General features: G+C 37.6%; 1 protein-coding gene across 1 annotated transcript in view; it reads right to left on the reverse strand.

Moving 5' to 3' along the window:
• The window catches only part of sdk (sidekick cell adhesion molecule), a 341294-nt gene that overhangs the window by 203119 nt on the left and 119764 nt on the right, over positions 1–18411 (reverse strand). The window contains exon 13 of the mRNA XM_090386436.1: positions 18137–18371. Within this exon, the coding sequence (XP_090242562.1) occupies positions 18137–18371 (235 nt within the window). The remainder of the gene's footprint in view (positions 1–18136; positions 18372–18411) is intronic.

Genomic DNA, 18411 nt, shown 5'->3' on the forward strand with positions numbered 1-18411 from the left:
GTTTTAAAGAACATTAAAATATACATATAGTATGAGGAAAAATATTTTAATGAACACTGTTTTAAAGTTGACCACATTTCCCTCTGTGACTAATTTTAAATTAGTACAGGCAAATAACGATGCAAAGCAGTAAGCTCATCAACCAAAAAAAAGAAAAACTATCCACCTCTTCTAAATATCCTAACAATTTGTCTAATCTTTCCTTTTTATTCTATCTTCCCACTGCCACAATACATGGAAGTTTGTTAAAACAATCAAGTACTCTGACTGAAAGCAAATTTTCACACATCAATCCTACAACCATCCTTTTTAAATTTAAGCCTCGTGTGTAGTCTAAAGGCTGCTAAACATGTTCAGGTAAACCTGTCAGTTACACCTGCGTAGGCATGCCTGTAAAGGTCTACCAGACACCCATAGTGCATCCACACGCTCCAGTAAACCTGTCAGTTATATCTGTGCAGGCACGCCTGTACAGGTCTACCGGATGCCCATAGTGCATCCATACCTGTCAACCATTCATTCAATTGGCTGACCATGGCATCGACAGAAGACGTTTTAGCAATAGTTGGCTTATTATTTGTAATGAAGTGTTTTAAACATAAAATAAAATGTAATATACAGCGCAAAAAATGGTTGAAAAAAAGAAGAGTTTATTCACGTGTGAACTTGTTAAGTGAATCGCAGTTGGCCCCTAAAGATTGCCATAATTATTTGCGGATGAATGAAGAAACTTATTTAGAGCTTCTTTCATTAGTTACTCCAGTAATTAAAAAAAAAGCGATACTGTTATGAGGACGGCCATTTCACTGCACGAGAGATTAATGGCAACTCTGAGATTTCTTGCAACTGGAAGAAGTTAAGAAGATCTTAAATTTTCGACAATAATTTTAGCAAAATTCTCAGAAAAATCCCCCAGATTTATTAAAATTTAATAAAATAATATAGTAATGAATTTCATTATTGCTGTTATTATAAATTATATTTATTGACACTATGATATTCAAAGTTAAAATTTACTTCTAATCCAGGCAATTTTTATTAATTGGCGACAAAAATTAATAGGGAATTTTTTTTTCATAGAATTTATGTAATTATTAATGATAGTCAAATAGGGAAATCCCCCAATCTGGCAGTGCAACTGCCATGTCACTACACACGTTCCAGTTTGTCTGCACAGGCCACTCCGGTTTAGGCAAATCGAATGATTTTTCATATTTCCTCAGGTCGCTTGTGCAGGTCAAAATAACTGTGCAGTTTTATCATCCACACGTTCCGGTAGATGTGTACAGGCGTGCCTACACAGGCATAACTGACAGGTTTACCTGAACGTGTGTAGCAGCCTTTAGAAAGAGCAAGGATAGTAGCAGCATTTAGTTTAATGAAACCATTTAAACAGACCTTCAGAACTGAAATCATTCTTTGTAAGTGCACCCTTTGAGTCCTTGACTAATCTTGTTACTCTTCTCTGAGCCAGTCCTAACAGATCCATATCCTTCTTCATTCATCTGCTTTTAGACCTTCTAGACCTACAGGGTGTGGCCTAACCACTGCCTTATACAACAGGACAATCAACTTTTTGTCCTGCTGACAATATATATATATATATATATATATATATATATATATATACACAGTAATACCCCGAAGTTACGCGATAGGTGGGTCCGACGAAAATCGCGTAAGTCGAATTCGCGTAAGTCGGGGTACAACTTTGCATATAAATACATATAAATTTTGCTTAATTGGGATCAAGGACTAACAAAAACACTAGTTTAGAAGAAAAATATTAATAAAATTGCAGTTCTTTATACATATTAATACAAAATATGTATTAAAAAAAACAAATGACTTACGTAAAAAAGTTATTTTGATGTCGATGGCTTCATAAAATCTAACAAATTCGTCTGACGACACAGCGCGTTCTTTTTTTCACGCAGAATTTCTTCGTAGCAAGCTAATAATTTTTTTTATTCCTTGCTTTGTAGCTATAACGCGTTCTTCGTTGGAGTCTATGTTTTCTAAAATTTTTAAGCCCTTTACAATTGAGCCCTTTTCAATTTTCAACCTGTCAAGTTTGCAATTGTCATGTGCTTTTCGCCGTTGCTTCATTTAGGCCTGTAGCACGTGCAATATCACATGGTCTTTCATTTCGCTCAAAGCGTTTCACAATTTCATATTTTTTCTCTATCGATAGAGGTGGACTGGCCATAAGCCTTACCGGGGAAACCCCGGTGGGCCAGTGTGATTTTGGCCATAAACCATAGTATGAGGCCACTATAAATTTTCCCGGGTAAGAATTTTTGACCCAGTCTGCCTCTGTTTATCGATAATTGCTTTTCTTTTTCTCTCTGAATCTGCAGTGTCTTCACCAGGACGCTTCCTTTTCACACCTTTTAATTAAGTATTTTACTCATTTTTAGGGAATAAAGCACAATTACAAAACGAGGAGGCACACTTGATAAGCATAAACAAAGCTGCGCGCATGTAGCAACTGAATAAACAACACCATAAAGGCAGAGATACACTATTAACACCTCACATTTCTAGGGGTTACTACCATAAAACAATAAAAATCCAGTTGCGTTTCTGCTAGTGAAATCTGTTATAAACTGGTAGTAAACTCGATCTAATTGCATTTGCGATTATACCGATAGCTGGAACTGTGTTGGTTTTTACATTATTATGGTGAAATGTGTTTCCCCTTCACTGATATAAAAAACATAAAAGCAACAAAGTTGAATTTTGTTCATCTTTCGCTCTCATTCTCCGCCGTCGCACCGTGTATCAATAACATATGAAAAACGACCTTGAAGATAGTGGGCGGCAGCGTTGCCAAACGAAAAAAATCAAGAACCGCGTAACTCCGAGTTCGCGTAAGTCAGGGTAGCGTAAGTCGGGGTATTACTGTATATATATATAACTGACAGAACCTAGTAGCCTGTCTGCACTGCATTACTCAGAAAATTTTATGTCCGACTATACAATTACCCCTAGATCTTTTTCATTCTCCACCTTGAGTGTGGTAGTTGGTGTGCTATTACGAGATTACTACTACCTACATGTAGTACCAATAGCTGCCAACTTTTGACTTTCAAAAAGCTAGAGATTAGATAATTGAAGGCAAGAGGAAAACAGGTTTTTTTTTTTTCCCAAAAAAAAGCTTTTTTGCAAAAAGCAGTTGTCTCATTCCAAAAATTAGCAGGAAAACAAGAGGGTTTATGGAAAAAGCAAGTTCTTAGAAAATTAAGACATTGCACTAGAAATTAAATTTCACTTGACAACATTACACATTTTATATTGAAATTAGCATTAGCAGAGACATATGATGCAAGAAAGCAAGCTTATACAGCATCAGCCAAAAAAAAAAAGAAAAACCCTTCCCATTTCACCCATCTGGTCACTCCAAATGTTTATCTAGTTCAGCCTTAAATTTATTTATGCTATCAACTTCCACAACAACAGATGGAAGTATGTTCCAGCAATCAACTACCCGCTGGCTAAAGGCAAACTTCTGCACATCTATTCTACAACTGTCTTTCTTCAATTTGAATCTATGCTCCCTCAGGTTCTTAATCTGAGAAAGCAGAAGTATCCCATCAGCACTGAGTCTACTCAAACCATTCAAGGCCTTGTACATCCTAGGCACCTGTGATCAGATCACCTCACAGGTGCCTAGTCTCCAGATGCTGCAACTTGCAGAACTTAAGCCTTCCTTCGTAGGAACACCCATTTGTTCCTCTCACCAATCTTTTGCCCTTCTCTGTACTCGTTCTAGCAACTCTACATCCTTCTTAACACGAGGCCTCCAGATCTGCATCCATCTGCCTAACTTTTCTAGATCCTGTTGCAGTAGCATACTGTCTTTACTGTCATTAACAACCCTGCCAACCTTTGTATCATCTGCAAACTTGGACATTAAGCCTGATATACCTTCATTGATATCGTTGATAAATATACAAAACAACAATGGGCCCAGCACCGAACCCTGAGGGACCCTGGGTAATAACATTAGTCTACATAGAGCAGTGTCCATTTATTTCCACTCTCTACAGTCTTCCACTCAACCATCCATTTATCCATTGCAGTAACTTGCTCTTAATGCCATACTGCTCCAATTTGTACAGCAGTCTTCCGGGTGCAACAGTATCAAATATGGCTGTAGGACTGTTTTCCAGTACAGTACGCTTTCACATATTACCTTACCTAGGATTTATTGTCTGTAGATTTCTGTTTGGTTTGCCTGTTAGATATCAACTAATTATTACTGCATTAAAGAAAGATACTGTTGTATGTTGCACACTTTGTATCTCTTCACTCTTCATAAATGTCAAGTAAAGTTTTGTTTGTAACAATGGCACTGCTTATTTAAACTTGGTTATCTCAAGAGCATTTTCAAAGTCCACCAGTAAGATGGACTTTGAAAATGGATCTAAATTCAGGTGTTTTTTTTTTTTTTTTTTTCCACTACATCTGATTTGAATATCTTTTAACATTAACCACTGCTGTGAGGGATTATTAAAATGCCAAAAATCACTTGAGATAGTTTATTATATTTCATCCTCCCTGTACATGTCAATTCCCTAAACAAGGACCAATGTACACTAATTCTCTCTTCTTTCATAATAGTATTTAGAAATCTACACTGAAACTGTCAGATCTGGTTTGTAAAATATATTTCTTTATCTGTAACAATATCAAGTACTGGAAACAACATTTTTTTTTTTTTTTTTTTAATAAGAAACATCCTCGGGGACATCAACTGAGTAAATCTGATTGGTCACAAAAATGCATTATGGAAGTGACTTAATCTGTGGCTTCAGCAGAGGTGCTTCCCATGCTCCTACCACTAGTCTGTGCCAAGCGATCACTAGTAGTGTGATTCAAGTGCGTGATGCATTTTTTTGTGACCAGTATGATATCATCAGGAAGCGGTTAGCAAAATCCAAGTCAACAGTTTAATTACCCATTTGATTGTAGACATTTGTTGAATAGTATGATTACAACAATACAAGTATTTTTCACATGACTGCAACAATACAAATATTTGTCAACAAGGATGTTTCACATAAAACCATCTTCCACACGTGGTCGGCATATGCACTTTTTTTCTTTCCCCCCCCCCAATTTGGTTAAAAAAATTGTTTTCCAAATAGCATTATTGAATGACATACATACTGGTCTCCAAATAAGAATATATTTGGAGACCAGTATGTATATCATTCAAAAATAATATTAAAGTTTCTGAAAATCCAGTCAAACAAATTGTTATCTATGAATTCTATTTGGAGCTAGCAGACATTTGACTGTTCTCAAGAAAACACACTTCAATCTTCTGGATTCATAACAGAGAGTCAGTTATGAGAAAAACTAAATCTGCAACTTACCACAAAATTTATTCAGTCATGCAACTGCTGCTATGAGTGTATTAAATATTTGTGGTTTTATACACTGTTTTTACATTCATTACGCTGTTTCTACACTTCTCATATTGCACTTTTGCAATTGTGACTGAGATGAAAGGCAACCTTTACTAATTTATTCAGAGGGAAAGGGTAGTATTTTGGATCAGATCAAATTCTCTAAAACCTGTACAGTAATACCCCGACTTACGCGAACTCGGAGTTACGCGGTTCTTGATTTTTTCGTTTGGCAACGCTGCCGCCCACTATCTTCAAGGTCGTTTTTCATATGTTATCGATATACGGTGCGACGGCGGAGAATGAGAGCGAAAGATGAACAAAATTCAACTTTGCTGCTTTTATGTTTTTTATATCAGTGAAGGGGAAACACATTTCACCATAATAACGTAAAAACCAACACAATTCCAGCTATCAGTATAATCGCAAATGCAATTAGATCGAGTTTACTACCAGTTTATAACAGATTTCACTAGCAGAAACGCAACTGGATTTTTATTGTTTTATGGTAGTAACCCCTAGAAATGTGAGGTGTTAATAGTGTATCTCTGCCTTTATGGTGTTGTTTATTCAGTTGCTACATGCGCGCAGCTTTGTTTATGCGTATCAAGCGTGCCTCCTCGTTTTGTAATTTTGCTTTATTCCCTAAAAATTAGTAAAATACTTAAAAGGTGTGAAAAGGAAGCATCCTGGTGAAGACACTGCAGATTCAGAGAGAAAAAGAAAAGCAATTATCGATAAACAGAGGCGGACTGGGTCAAAAATTCTCACCCGGGAAAATTTATAGTGGCCTCATACTATGGTTTATGGCCAAAATCACACTGGCCCACCGGGGTTTCCCCGGTAAGGCTTATGGCCAGTCCGCCTCTGTCGATAGAGAAAAAATACGAAATTGTGAAACGCTTTGAGCGAAATGAAAGACCATGTGATATTGCACGTGCTACAGGCCTAAATGAAGCAACGGCGAAAAGCACATGACAATTGCAAACTTGACAGGTTGAAAATTGAAAAGGGCTCAATTGTAAAGGGCTTAAAAATTTTAGAAAACATAGACTCCAATGAAGAACGCGTTATAGCTACAAAGCAAGGAATAAAAAAATTATTAGCTTGCTACGACGAAATTCTGCGTGAAAAAAAGAAGGCGCTGTGTCGTCAGACGAATTTGTTAGATTTTATGAAGCCATCGACATCGAAATAACTTTTTTACGTCAGTCATTTGTTTTTTTAATACATATTTTGTATTAATATGTATAAAGAACTGCAATTTTATTAATATTTTTCTTCTAAACTAGTGTTTTTGTTAGTCCTTGGTCCCAATTAAGCAAAATTTATATGTATTTATATGCAAAGTTGTACCCCGACTTACGCGAATTCGACTTACGCGATTTTCGTTGGACCCACCTATCGCGTAACTTCGGGGTATTACTGTATTGTCCTTGTGGCTGTCACATACATTCTCTCATGTATGCCGAGCTGGGTTTGATACCTGGGAGTCTAAAACACTGATGGAACTGATATTCGGATGACACTCAAATCAAGTGCACCTAATTTCAGTAAAGTGAGGCTGGCCTGCAACAGCCAAATTCTTTGCTTGCACCTTCACGATGGTGAGACTGTTAGTAACCCTGGATATAATCCCCATGTGCAAGTCCTGGAATACGGCACCTAGCATACTGGAGGTGACCATCCAGGTGTGAACCAATGTAAGCATGGGTCAAGGTGTGGCACCCACACCACATGGAGGAATGCTGCCAGTGTTACCAGTAATACTAGGTGGTTGATGACTCATCAACCAGTGTGATGCCACCACTTTGCTTCTTGGAGGCTTGAAGCAATGAAACCCATGTTTGGTCTCCAGAGCAAAGCTCCAGCAACCCCCCCCAATTTCTTCCAACACATAGTATGACTGATGCCTTCTGAGGTTATGATGGACATAACCTCAGGTAGTCCACTGGACTGAACCTATTATTGGTAACTCTCTAGGTGGCTTCCGGATCAGCTAATGTATAATCTTGCTGCCTTTACTTTGCCAGATAGTGACTGGAGGGAGCCCAAGTAGTGTATATGCAGGGGGTATTGTTGAGGCCATGTTATGTCAAGGAGTTGAGTATATTCTCGCCATGTGTGTGCCATATCCACAAATTTCATTACTTCATACTACCTTTCCTTACTACTGAATAAATCACGAATTGTCGAACTAACAGAACAAATTTATCTGTGAAAAGATTTAAACTTCCCAAACATTTCCTCATTCATTTCACAAGTATACATGGTCTCAGTTCTAATATCAATGATGTCCATTTCCACTTGCAATCTGCCAAACACTATGTAATTTTTTTGACAGAATCTCAGTTATCAATTGATTCAAACACTGTTATCTCAGTATGCCCTGTATGATTCCTTTTGCTTTAAAGGTGATATTTGTGCATATGTCCATTTTAATATTCCCTGTCAGAGACTTACTAATTGAGAATCTCCTCTTTTCGATCTTCTCTGCCTAAAAATCTCTCTACTACATTCTGCCAAATTCATCTGTTGCCTCTATCATTCTCCCAACTCCACTAATCATTTCGAACTCTTTGACTCCCTCTCTTTGAAACTTGACTTTCTACAGTCCAACTTTCCCAACAGTAAGGTAATTTTCCTTGGTGATTTTAAAGTTCATAACTTCAGCTGGCTTCTGTTTTCTAGTCACACAGACCCAGCTGTTCGAAATGCTGAGGCTTTTGCAATTACTAATGACTTTGCATAGATTGTTCATTTACCTACCAGAATACCACAGTCCTAACCAGGCAGCCAACATGCTTGACTATTTCTCATAAACAACCTAAGTACACGGTTGGAGTGAGTGTTCCTCAGATAACTTAGTAATGGTCTCTTCTCCAATGGAGTCTTTCTCATGGCCATTCTCAACCTTGTGTTGTTTGGTATTATAAGAATGCAAAATGGGATGATCTGCAAGATTTTGTGCCTTCTTTTCCTTGGTCGGATTGCTGTTTCAAATCTTCTGATGTCAGTCAGCTCCATATGTCAGTGAAATTATTTTTGTAAAGATCAGATCCTTTATCCCACAACACTCCACTCTAAAATCTTGACCTTTATCTAACCTTGGTTTTCCAATAAATGTGCTAAGGCTGTTCAAAATAAGAATGTTGCATATTGCAATTGGCTTGTATCCAAATCTCCAACTTCTGCCTACACCAAAGCTCACAACAATTGTAAAGCAGTTATTAATCAGTTCAGGGTAAATTTCGAACAGGCTAAAAGTAGAATGTTTGCTTCTTGTCCAAATGTTAGCTGAGCATTTTGGTCTCTTGCCAAAACTATTGGCTGCAACTTTTGCCCAGCTCTATTTCCATTGGCAACAGAACCATCTGGTTTTGACCTCTGTCAAATATTGCTTCCTCTGCATCTCCAAATCTGGGGTTTCTCTTTTGCTCTCAGCATTACTTTTCTTCCAAACAACTGCTCACTCTGTATGAATTGCAAATCCACCATTACCATGGTAAAAGGCCTCCGTAGCCGAGTGGGCAGGAGCGGGAGTGCAGTAGCACACGCTCTTTGAGTAGACCGGGGTTCAAGCCCTTGACTGCTGAATACGGTCGATCTGCCAACCCGCACTGGACCAGCGTGGCAGATTATGGTCCATTTCCCTCAGCATGAATTGTTGAGGCTTCCATCCTGCAGTGGGTGCACTTTACTTTTACTTTTTTACATTACCATGGTATATTTTTCCCACATTTTGGGCAGTGCCCCTAAAATCTCTCTCAGGCTTCTGGATTCCATTCAAAAGAGGGCAATGAGGTTAATTAATGACCCATCTCTAATAGTCTCTCTCTCTCTCTCTCTCTCTCTCTCTCTCTCTCTCTCGCATAGACATTCTGTTGCTGCTGCATGCCTTCTCTATAGATACTTCCAAGGGCACTGTTCTTCCGTGCTGGTTTCTATCCGAACACATGCTACAACCAGTCAACATCTTTTTACTATCCAACTTCAAACTCACAGAACCAGCTTTTCTTTTACCTCATTTATTCACTCAACTTCTGCTTTCTGGAACAACCTTCTTTCATACATATATCCTGAAAATTATAATCTACAGAAATAAAAGTCTAATATCAACAATTCCACTGTATTTTAAATTTGTGAATCTTCGTTTGTAAATCCTTATTGATTTCTAAATTTAGAGAATGTGTACATGTTGCATTCGAAATGGGAAACCTATAGAAGGAAATATTTTATTTTCTTTTCTTCTTTTTTTGTTGCATTCGAAATGGGAAACCTATAGAAGGAAATATTTTCTTTTCTTCTTTTTTTTTTAAATATGGCTAACTGAACAATCATAGTAGCAAACTATTCTAAAGTGTTTACTGTGGATGCATTCATTAAAAAAAAAAATAAATAAATTTACAGCTTTCAACTTATGATTTTAAAGCAATTTTAATATTTTTTGCAAAATGGAAAAAATGGAGAACCAAGTTTTGAAAGAAAAGAGGAGAAACTCTATGGTACCAACTATATTAGAATTGTGCGAGGAAGAAGTGATCAAACCACACAAAAAAATGGATCTTCAATCACAAATCTAATGTTGGTAGTGGTGCAGCACTTTGCATTTATCAATGTTAAACCTCAATTCCAACCTCTTGGCCCATCTACTTAATTTTTTAAGGACTGGTTATAGTATGCCTTGATTCCTATCATTAAACAGCCTGCCAACCTTTATATCATCCACAAACTTAGATATTAAGCTTGATGTGCCATCATCAATATGTTGAAAAAATTATACTTCACACCAACCAGCAATTGTAATTTTTACTGCAAACTAAAATACATGCAATAGATAAAACTGATAAAAACAGATGTATTTACAATAAATATGAAATGACAGTTAAAATAAAACGAAATGACAATTAAAATATGACTAAAATGGAAGTTAAAATAATATTAAAATATAATAGTGATAAAAGTGCTAAAAACTGTAGCTTTCGGAGACAACAGACTCTTTTCTTAACAGTGTGCAACATCCTTAAATAGCAAGCCCACGGCACTCGTCACATGGTTCCACAGGAATATGGTTGGAATTTCCCACCTGCGTACTGGAACCAGAAATGGCTCGGGGGACCGTGGGTGCCAGATACGCTGTGTGCGGCTTCTGGGACAGAGGTTGCACACAGTGATATCACAAGTTAAAGACCCCATATCAAAAGAAGTTAGCAGTGGGGTGGTATATGAAATTAAGTGCCCGGATTGTGGGGTTTGTTATTTTTTTTTATTTTTATTTTTTTAATGAAAACCGCAAACACGAAAGGTATCAAAACCTATTAGTAATTAGTACCGTGCATAGGTTGAAGGAGAAGTATGGGGGGGGGAAGAATGCCGGAAACTTTACTCTAGAGACTAAACATAGGTTTCACCACTTCAAGCCTCCAATAAGCAAAGTGGTGGTATTTCACCGGTTGATGAAAGTCATCTACCACCTACGGATTATGTTAGTGAGATGGGGTGACGACTCAAAGAACGTCTGGGTGAGCACATGAATGCTATAAGAACGGCAAATTATGCAAAGTCTGCTGTGGCGGAGCATTTTTGGGAGAAGCAGCACCAGATCTCCCCTGAAGCTGCGGTCATCACTGACCGGGCTCATGGGTTCTGGGACCGTAAATGGCTTGAGAGACTGCACATCGGGGCGGCTAGTGGTAACACCATCAACAGGGATAGGGGTGTCTGTATGCATCCCCTCCTTGAAGCCGTCATTCTTGAACGAGATGATCGGTTTTCATTGGCGCGCTCCCAAGCCATTTCCGGTTCCAGTACGCAGGTGGGAAATTCCAATTCCGTCATTTAATTTTATTTTAACCGTCATTTCATATTTATTATAAAAATTTATTATAAATACATCTGTTTTTACCAGTTTTATCTATTGCATGTATTTTAGTTTGCAGTAAAAATTACAATTGCTGGTTGGTGTGAAGTATAATTTTTCAACATGAATTTTCCAAACCTCATAGGCCTGTTTGGAGACATCATCAATATGCCTGTGCTTTCAAAAATATCCCATTTATCAGTATATATTATTCCCTATCAGAGACTTGGTAATTTGGAATTTCCTCTTTTTGATTTTCTTAGGCTTAAAAGCTCTCTACCTCATTCTGTCAAATTCATCTGTGGCCTCTATCATTCTCCCAACTCCACTAATCACTTGGAACTCTGACTTCCTCTCTCTGAAACTTGACTTTCTACAGTCCAACTTTCCTAACAGTGAGGTAATTTTCCTTGGTGATTTTAATGTTCACAACTAGCTAGCTTCCGTCTTCTAATCACACAGAACCAGCTGGTGAAGATGCTGAGGCTTTTACGATTACTAATGACCTCACACAGATTGTTCATTTACCTACCAGAATACTGGACAATCCTAACCATGCAGCCAACACGCTTGATTTTTTTTCTCACAAACAACCCTTCTAAGTACACGGCTGAAGTGAGTGGTCCTTTAGGCACCTCAGATCACAATTTGGCAATTGTCTCTTCTCTAATGGAACTTTTATCTCATGGCTATTCCCAACCTCGTGTTGTTTGGCATTACAGGAATGAAAAATAGGATGACCTGTGTGATTTCTTTTCTTCTTTTCCTTGGTCGGATTACTGTTTCAAAACTTCTGTTGTCAACGTTTGCTCAGATCGTGTCAGTGAAATTATTCTTTTAGGACTGGAATCCTTTATTCCACAATCCACTTTAAAATCTTGTCCTTTATCTAAACCTTGGTTTTCCAATAAATGTGCTAAGGCTGTTCAAGAGAAGAATGTTGCATATTGTAATTGCCTTGTTTCCAATTCTTCAGTTTCATCTTCTGCCTACACCAAAGCTTGCAATAACTATAAAACAGTTATTAATCAGTCCAAACTAGATTTTGAACGAGCCTAAGAGTATAAAACTTGCTTCTTTCCCCAATGGTTGGCAAGCATTCTGGTCTCTTGCCAAAGCTATTATTAAAATTTTGTGGTCAAGCATTCTGGTCTCTTGCCAAAGCTATTATTAAAATTTTCTGGTTGAGCATTCTGGTCTCTTGCCAAAGCTATTATTAAAATTTCCTGGTCAAGCACTCTGGTCTCTTGCCAAAGGTATTGGCCAACTTTTTCTCATCTCTGCTCCCACCTCTGTCAAAACCAGATGGTTCTGTTGTCACTTCAGCCAAGGATAAAGCTGACCTGCTAGCATCCCATTTTTCTTCCAACTCATGTATTAATGATCTTGGTAAAACATCTCCCACCATTCTTCAAATAGGCCTCTGGGGTTGGAAATATACATATTCATAATAACTGCACAATCATACACCAACCGTTATTAAAAATATAGTGTTATGTTATATTAAAATAATGATGTAGATAAATGAAATAAATAGAATGATAAAATTCCACCGGATAAAACTGATAAAAAGGTAACTGTCTGTACAATAAAATATGAAATTTTAAACTGCAAAGAATTATTTACAATAAAACAATGTAGATAAAACACAGGATGATAAAAGCAATAAAATAGGACTCTGTTAAGCATGGAGGACATTTGTAGTGGGGTGAGCTATGTCTCTCAAACACCACCATGGTGTTTCAAAACAATGTACAAGCAGGTTCATGGCGCAGCAATGGGTTCCCCTATTGGTGCTATTATAGCAAATTTAGCTATGGCGGAGCTCGAAGCCAGGATTTTTGATGGGTCAGTTCTCCCCATGTACGCATGGAAACGAGACGTTTACAATTATTCGGAGGGGGAGAGAGGATGAGGTGCCTAGCTTCTCCCCATTTATTCAGTTTACCTCGGAGGTGGAAGTAGAGGGTACCCTCCCTTTCCTTGATGTGTTGGTACATAGGGAAGGCCCTAGGCTGAAAACCAGTGTATATAGGAAACCCATGTGCTGGGGCTAATATACACATTACAATACAGCACAAACCAACCATCATAAGAATAACGTTATTAGGGCATTGTTGGATAGGGCTAGGTCCCATTGCAGCACTCCCGAGGATAGAAAAGAAGAAATTAAATGTGTCACAGCGGATCTCAGAAAATGCGGCTACCCCCAGAAGATCATAGATAAATATATCAGAGGAGAGGAGCGGAGCACGGATGAAGAGAGCCGTTTACACCAGTTGCCACCGCATACATTCCCTACTATCGGGGCCTAACTGAGTGCATAGCTTGGGTATTGCGCGATTGCCAGACACGCTGTGTGCAGCTTCCAGGGTGGAGGTTGCACACAGTTGTGTCACAGGTCAAGGACCCCATACCAAGGGAATTTACAAGTGGGATCGTGTATGAGATCAGGTGCCCTGATTGTGGGGAATGTTATGTTGGTGAAACGAAATGTCTGTTCAAAGATGTTTGGGGGAGTATGTGAACGCGATAAAGACGGCGGATTATGGGAAGTCTGCCATAGCAGAACATTTTTGGGAGGAGCACCATCAAATCTCCCCAGACGAAGCTGTTATCGTCGACCGGGCACATAGATTTTGGGACTGCAAATGGCTCGAGAGCTTGCGGATTTGTTCCTCTGAGAGCAATACCATTAATAGAGACAGGGGAATCCACATTCATCCCCTCTTCAAAGTGGTGGTTCTTGGACGGGATGAGCGGTTCAGCCTGGCATGCTCCCAAACCATTTCCAGTTCCAATGCACATGAGGAGAATACTGCCCATGCTCCTGTAGAACCATGTACTGAGAATCGTGAGCCTGCTAATATTTAAGGATGTGCTGTACGATAAACCTCACTGTTGAAAAAGGAGGCGGATGCCTCTGAAAGCTACGATGTTTAAGCACTGTTATCATCCTGTGTTTTATCTACATTGTTTCATTGTAAATAATTCATTGCAGTTTAAAATTTCATATTTTATTGTACAGACAGTTACCTTTTTATCAGTTTTATCCGGTGGAATTTTATCATTTTATTTATTTCATTTATCTATATCATTATTTTAATATAACATAACACTATTTATCTTTTTAAGAATGGTTGGTGTATGATTGTGCAGTTATTATGAATATCTCCCACCATTCCCAGCACGCTACATTCAGTACCTCCCGTAGTCTTCCGTCAAAAGGATGTCAGAAGGATTTTGACGAATCTTGATGCTACGAAAGCTCCAGGTCCTGATGATATTTCTCCACTTGTTCTCAAAACCTGTGCTCCTGAACTTACTCCTGTTCTTTGCTGCATTTTTTCACTTTCTTATTCCAAAGGTGTTTTTCCTTCTGCTTGGAAATTTGCTCACATACAGCCAGTTCCTAAAAAGGGTGACAAATCACTCCCATCCAATTATCATCCCATTGCAATTACTTGTACTCTTTCTAAAGTAATGGAGATATCAATTAACAGCCAACTCAAACTATCTAGAAACCTACCGTCTGATCAACAATCGCCAGTATGTATTCCGTCAGTTCGATCCACTGGTGATATTCTGGCTTATGTTACCCATTTATGGACTAATTCAATGGAAAAGTTTGGTGAAATGCAAGCAGTTGCTCTTAACATCTCAAAGGTTTTTGCTTGTGTTTGGCATAAAGGTCTTCTAAACAAACTTCCATCTTATGGTTTACCAACTGGTTTTTGTAATTGGTTATCCAGTTTTCTCTCTGACCGCTCACTGAGGGTGATGGTAGCTGGCTCTCTGTCTTCTAACTTCTCCACTAATGCTGGTGTCCCCCAAGGTTCAGTTCTTTCCCTCACTCTTTTCCTTTTGTAAATTAATAACCTTCTTCCATTGACTGGAAATCCTATCCATAGTTTTGCTGATGATAGCACATTGCATTCCAGTTTGAGAAACCTTGCCCTGCTCAATCAGCTTCAACTATTCGAATATCTGCTACCAATTCCTTAAATGCGATCTCCAGTGGAGCAAAGACAACTTTGTTGATTTCAATCCTTATGAAACTCAGTCTTGTTTTATATCTCGAAAAAAGATTCTTCTGCTCCTATGCTTATCTTTGGTGACATTCCAATTTCTAGGCAAGATGATATATCTATTTTGGGGATTACCCTGACTTCTAATCTCTCTTGGCACAAGCACATTATAAATATTGCTTCCTCTGCATCTAAAAAACTTGATTTTCTCTTTCGCTTCATTACTTTTCTTCCAAACAGCTGTTCACTCTGTACAAATCGCAAATCCGCCCTACCATGGAATATTGTTTCCACATCTGGGCTGGTGCCCCCAAAACCTCTCTCAGTCTTCTAGATTCCATTCAGAAGAGGGCAATTAGGCTAATTAACGACTCATCTCTAACAGAGTCTCTCCACTCTTTGTCTCATAGATGTACTGTTTCTGCTGCATGCCTTTTCTATAGATACTTCCATGGGCACTGTTCTTCTGAATTGGTTTCTATAATTCCTGCTCTTTCTCTTTCAAAACAGTTCAAACAGTTCAACATCCATTTACTGTCCAACTTCAAATTCACAGAACCAACTTTTCATCTTCCTCGTTTATTCATTCAACTACTGTTTTCTTGAACAACCTTCCTTATACCACATTTTGTTTCACTACTCAACTCTTTCAATAATCTTTAACTTTTCTTCAACTGCATAATTTTTTTCTTTTATTCGCCATTACTTCAGTCCTATTGATTTATTAATTTTGCTGTCTATATTTCTGATGCTCTAGAATTTACTGTGTTTTGAGAAAACTAAAATCAATACCATACTGTCCAGCCTATTATAGTGCCAAAGTGAAATCCCGTGATTTCTCCATAAATCACTTGTCGGTTCATGTATATTTCTGTCTAGTTTAGCCCTTAACAGATTTTGCTATCCAAAGAGTAATAGCTGGTTGAAGAAAGGATGTCATGTTCTGCTGTTTAAAAAAAAATGTACTTTGTAACTAATATAATGCACTTGACGAATGGTAGCCATATTTCCCTCCAGAGATAGCTATTTGTAATTGGCATTCCACTGATCTACTTTTTTACTGCATCTCTAGCTGAGGGGAGAAACTAGGAGTCTACAGTAATTATTCTCTGACAAGTCCTGTTGTTTACAAAAATTACACTGCGACTGAAAATATCGAAGTGAATATGCAGCTAATTTTAAGTTAATTTCCCCTCTTGGAAATACCGCAGTAGGATATACAGTAGATCTTAGTATATACCGTATTCATTTTTTACAGTTTCCGATATGAAATCGCTAGTTCTTTGAACACACTTATTTTTTTTTTCATAATTTGTTTTGGGGATATGATCATACCTCATACCCACAGTATATCCAAACCCATGGTATGAAAAGGCGTGTTATATCGAGGTTGCACTGTACTTGTAACAGCAAGATGCCATAGGGAGATGATAGCCAGCAACTTTTATTATAACATTCAATATAACCGAGTCTTACAATAATTCTGTTCCCCAAAAATTTGATAGGGTATAAAATATGCCTTGCATACATTTCTTATGTCTCAGAATTTACAGCTGTAGCTTAACTTTTGGACTTCAGTGCATTTATATCTATAACTGTATGATAAAGATATATTTTGTATGTTAAATTGGGTTAATACTTTAAAGGCAGAAAGGATGAAAAGTATTCAGGGAGAATTAAGAGATATTTCCCCATTACCAAACTTTTGTAGCAGGATTTACCATTGCTTAAGTACTTTAGGATAAAAAGCGCAGAATGGCATTTGAAAATGCTATAACATAATACAGGTACTCCCCGACTGATGTAAGGGTTGCATCCTGCGAAACTCTGTGCAAGTCAAATTTTACGTGTCGGATTTTCCCTAAAGGCTTATGCAGCACTCACAACTATGCTTGGTGAATTTGATTGAAACAAAAAAAGAAATGTTCAACAGAAATGTAAATAGAATTATTTATTCAATTTTTTTTTTTATCTCATGCGTAGCAAAAATTACAAAAGTATGCAATTACAAAAATTTCAAAATTATAAAATTACAAAAAAAGGGAGGGTGACAGGCATAATGTCAGAAAGTTTTATCTTTTGAGCATCATTGCCAGAATCAACATCTCCATCTGATAAGTATGCCGCTGCAGACTGAAAATTTAGAAGGGTATTTTTTCCAACACATCACAAAATTTTTCTGCTGTTGCAGAATCGGCACTGGTGGCTTCACTGCATACTTTAACGTTGTGGAAACCAGCATTGCCCTGGTTTCGACAACATTAAAGTATGATAAGCAATGGGTTAAACCACCCGTTGCTTGCCACAAACTTGACTTGGGGAATATATGATAACAATGAAAGGGTAGCGCTCCATTATAAAAATGACCTTTTAGAGAGATAAATAGTTTAGTTATATAGCGAAAATTTCAACTTCCGAGGTCCTGGAATGAATTACCATAATAACAATGTGTTATTGGGTTCACATTGCGATGCTTTAACAATACCTCCATTTATTCCTATGGGATGCAAATTGCATTTCCATATTTTTTAAGTTTACACCGGCTGGCAAAAACTTACATAAAGTCGAATTTATGGAAGTTGAGTATTATGTAAGTCGGGAACCTGTACCTGTATTGTTTCAGTTACATAGCAACAATAATCCTATAATAGCACAGAGTTCCGATTACTGATTACTTAGATAAGATCTTTCATTAACATGCCATTTAAACATTATGTCAAATATACACATACTGTAAATCTTTAAAACAGTAATTGAATTCTTAAGAATTTAAAATGTTGAACTATTTTTATAATGATTTTTTATGCTCATTCAAACAATTTGTGTATTACCTCCTTCTCTTGTTCGAATATAAATGCTGTCACTGTACGTGCCAACACCTTTCTCATTATAAGCAGCCACTTGAATATCATATTTTTGCCATACAATGAGATCCTGCAACAAGAAATTGTGCTGGGCTTCATTGGTTATATTATGGTATGCCCATGGACTAGCAGCATAGCCTGCTAACTTGTACCGGATCACATACCCAAGCAATTCTCCATTGCGAGCTTCTTCTGACGGAGGCTGAAAAAGAAAAATTATTTAAAAATAAGAAAAATAAATA

This window comes from Mastigoproctus giganteus, chromosome 12, assembly GCF_048544385.1.
Source record: "Mastigoproctus giganteus isolate SK-2022 chromosome 12, ASM4854438v1, whole genome shotgun sequence".
Classification (NCBI taxonomy): Eukaryota; Metazoa; Arthropoda; class Arachnida; order Uropygi; family Thelyphonidae; genus Mastigoproctus; species Mastigoproctus giganteus.